The sequence below is a fragment of the Tetrahymena thermophila genome (genome assembly GCF_000189635.1).
Source record: "Tetrahymena thermophila SB210 genomic scaffold scf_8254788, whole genome shotgun sequence".
NCBI lineage: Eukaryota > Ciliophora > Oligohymenophorea > Hymenostomatida > Tetrahymenidae > Tetrahymena > Tetrahymena thermophila.
The window spans coordinates 4,343-8,286 of record NW_002476544.1 but is presented as its reverse complement, the minus strand read 5'-3'; the positions used below and the strand labels follow the sequence as shown (position 1 = coordinate 8,286).

The 3,944-nt window shown below is 19.8% G+C and overlaps 1 protein-coding gene across 1 annotated transcript; it reads right to left on the bottom strand. All coding sequences in view use genetic code 6, as the record gives it.

Moving 5' to 3' along the window:
- Positions 1-804: 804 nt before the first annotated feature.
- TTHERM_00258250 (zinc finger protein) lies at positions 805-1,451 on the bottom strand (the record flags this gene model as incomplete). The annotated part of the gene is made up of 2 exons (XM_001008974.2): positions 805-834; positions 1,035-1,451. The coding sequence occupies 2 exons, from the start codon at positions 1,449-1,451 to the stop codon at positions 805-807; spliced, it is 447 nt and encodes a 148-aa protein (XP_001008974.2).
- Between the last annotated feature and the right edge of the window lie 2,493 nt (positions 1,452-3,944).

Here is a 3,944-nt window from a genome sequence, read left to right as displayed (position 1 = left end):
ATTTTACTTTATTTCATGCATATTAAATATATAAAGGGTTTTAAATTAATATGGTGCTAAGTATTTGATTTAATATGTAAAATCAGTTAGATTATATCTAAATCTCATAAATTATTAATTAGAAGAATAATAAGATAAGACTTGTGATACAAAAAAATCCATAGTATTTTGATCTTTCACAATTTTTACACTATTAATAAGTGATATCTAGGTAATATAAGTATAATTCAAAGGCTAGAATTAATGTAAAATATTTTCTTATTATCTTTAATTTTAAAAAATTAAAAGATTTGTTATATTTATTATTTAAAGAGTCTCTGAAAATATAAAAGCTATAGTAGAATTCGTGTCATTATCTTCAAATAGTTAAAATGAGTTTAGTTATGTTGATGTTATATTCATTGTTTATATTATTTATTCTGATTATTTATTTAGCATCAATATTTCTAAGTTGAAATGCTCTTAATTCTATATAATAATAGAATTAAGCAATTCTGAATAATAAACTAATGAATAGATGGTAGAAAAATTTTCAAATTATTTTATTATTTAGACCATACTTATAAGATCTTATTTTATAATAATTTTTGATATTTAGAAAGTATAATAATCTGGTAAAGAAGAAAATAAAATATGATAATCATTTTATTAATAAAGATTTAAAAAGTTTTAATTATCCAAATTTTGTTAATTAATATTATTAAATTTCAAAGATCTATTTGAGTCCAATATGGCTATCTATTTTTTTTAAATTTCTAATAAAAAACATTTTTTTAAAAATTTTTGTAAAAAATTACTTGAAATTCACCAAAAAAATCTGTCTGCATGAGATAGCTTGTAAATGTATAGTTTTAAATTTAAGAAAAAAAATTATTTCTAAAAAATCCTAAATTTTATTGGTTTATCTATCTTTTTATACCATCATACCACATAATAGTATTGCCATAATTTAAATTAAAAAAAACAATTTAGTTTTTTGAATCCACATAGCTAACTGAGTAATCGTAATTTGTATTATTCTATTAAAAAACTACTTCTAGTGTTTTAAAATTAACAACTACTATCTTGCTCCCTGCAGAACATCCCCCTTAATCTCCAACTATAAAACTATTTCTCTAAATTTCATATCCATTAACAACATATAAATCATTGTAATTTTCTAAATTTTACAAGACTTGCACATTTATTATGTTCCAATTTTAGTCTAATAAAGCAAAAGTGCAACCATATGCTTCTACTAAATATTAATTTTAATTTATTTATTAGACTTCTATTACTCTTTTTTCAAAAGAGAATCTCTTGCTTTCTTGAATTTATATGCAACTTATGGTATCTTCACAAGTTTAAGCCTCCATATTTTAATAAAATGTTGGTTAGCATTCTTTTTAACATTTTTCAAGATTTGATGTTCCCTAAATAAAACCATTAAAATATGAGCAAACATTATCCATTAGTATACACTAATTATTAATTTAATCAAGCTTTAAATTTTAATCACATTCAAGACATTTTTAGTTTTCGTCGCATTAAACACATCCAAACACTTAGCATTTTACACACTCGTTGTTTTCATTTTAAAACTCATTGATTTAGCATTTTTGAACGCAAGCTGAATCATCATTAGAGCTTTTAAATAAATTCTACTTACATGTTATGCAAGAAGATTATTTTGTATTAAAGCACGTCTAGCACTCATTAGAGCATTATAAGCATGATTAAGTAACCAAGGAATATATTTCATTTTATTCACATTAAAAAGAAATACAAAATTTAACTAGAACCAAAATACAAAAAGTAATTTGAAATGAATTCATTTTTGAGTTTACCTGTTTTTTTTAATCTGATTAGACAATAAGGTTTTTTAAATGATTTTTTAATATAAAAATATAATTAAATAACTTTAAATGTTTAAATAGTAAAAGTTGAAAGAAAATAAGATGATACAGCATTATTTAAATTTCCTTTACGATTTTTATAGTTATTTAAATAATAAATTTCTTCACACATAAAAATCATAAATCGACTATTCGTAATCAATAACAAAAAATATCATTCATTTTTGAATGAAGATTTTAATCATCTTTAAGCTTACATATTTTTTAAAGTGATTAGACAATGAGTTTTTTAAATGATCATTTATTCTAAAAATCTAATTAAATAGCTGTCAATGTTTATATAATCAAAGTTGAAGGAAAATAGGATGAAGCAGCATTTTTTAAAATTCCTTTAAATGTTTTAAAGTTGTTTAATTAATAGATTTCTTCACACATAAAAATCATAAATAGATTATTAGTATCAATAACAAAAATTTCTTTCGTTTTTGAATGAATATTTTGATCATTTTTGAGTTTACCTGTTTTTTTAAACTGATTAGACATTAAGGTTTTTTAAATAATCTTTTAATCTAAAAATGTAATTAAATAACTTTAAATGATTAAATAGTAAAATTTGAAAGAAAATAGGAAGATGTAGCCTCTTTTAAATTTCATTTACGTGTTTTATAGTTATTTAAATAATAGATTTCTTCACACATAAAAATCATAAATTGATTATTAGTAATCAATAACAAAATTTTTTTTCATTTTTGACTTATTTTTTTAAACTGATTAGACAATCAGGTTTTTTAAATGATCATTTAATCTAAAAATCTAATTAAATAACTGTCAATGTTTAGATAATCAAAGTTGAGAGAAAATATGATGACCCAGCATTTTTTAAATTTCCTTTACATTTTTTATTGTTATTTAAATAATAAATTTCTTCACACATAAAAATCATAAATCGACTATTAGTAATCAATAACAAAAATTTCTTTCATTTTTGAATTAATATTTTGATCATTTTTGAGTTTACATATTTTTTTAAACTGATTAGACAATCAGGTTTTTTAAATGATCATTTAATCTAAAAATCTAATTAAATAACTGTCAATGTTTAGATAATCAAAGTTGAGAGAAAGTAGGATGACGCAGCATTTTTTTAATTTCTTTACATTTTTTATAGTTATTTTAAATGATATTTTTCTTCACACATAAAAATCATAAATAGATTATTTATTTAGTAATCAATAACAAAAATTTGGTTCATTTTGAATGAAGATTTTGATCATTTTTGAGTTTACCTGTTTTTTTAAACTGATTAGACATTAAGGTTTTTAAAATAATCTTTTAATCTAAAAATGTAATAAAATAACTTTAAATGATTAAATAGTAAAAGTTGAAAGAAAATAGAATGATGTAACATCTTTTAAATTTCCTTTACGTGTTTTATAGTTATTTAAATAATAAATTTCTTCATACATAAAAATCATAAATGGATTATTAGTAATCAATAACATAAAATTTGGTTCATTTTTGAATTAAGGTTTTGATCATTTTTGAGTTTACCTATTTTTTTAAACTGATTAGACAATCAGGTTTTTTAAATGATCATTTAATCTAAAAATCTAATTAAATAACTGTCAATGTTTAGATAATCAAAGTTGAGAGAAAATTAGATGAAACAGCATTTTTTAAATTTCCTTTACATTTTTTATAGTTATTTAAATTATAGATTTCTTCACACATAAAAATCATAAATAGATGACTAGTAAAAAATAACAAAAAATCTAAACCCCCAAAATTTTTTATATTAGATATTAATTAATAATAATAAAATAATTACAATGATACATACATACATATGTTTGAAGGACAAATAATTTAATGAAATCAATAATATATTCTAAAATAATTGAATGAATATAATTTGATAATAATCTATCTTATGAGTAGTAAATCCCTCCTGTAATTTTTTTAAATAATTTCAAATTTAAAAAGATAAATGCAAGAAATTATAACAAGAAAATGAATTTATTAATTAAAAAAATATTTATATAATACTCTTTATTTTTGTTTTATGTTGTAAGAGTGTATTAGTTTTTGAATTTCAATAACATTTTATTA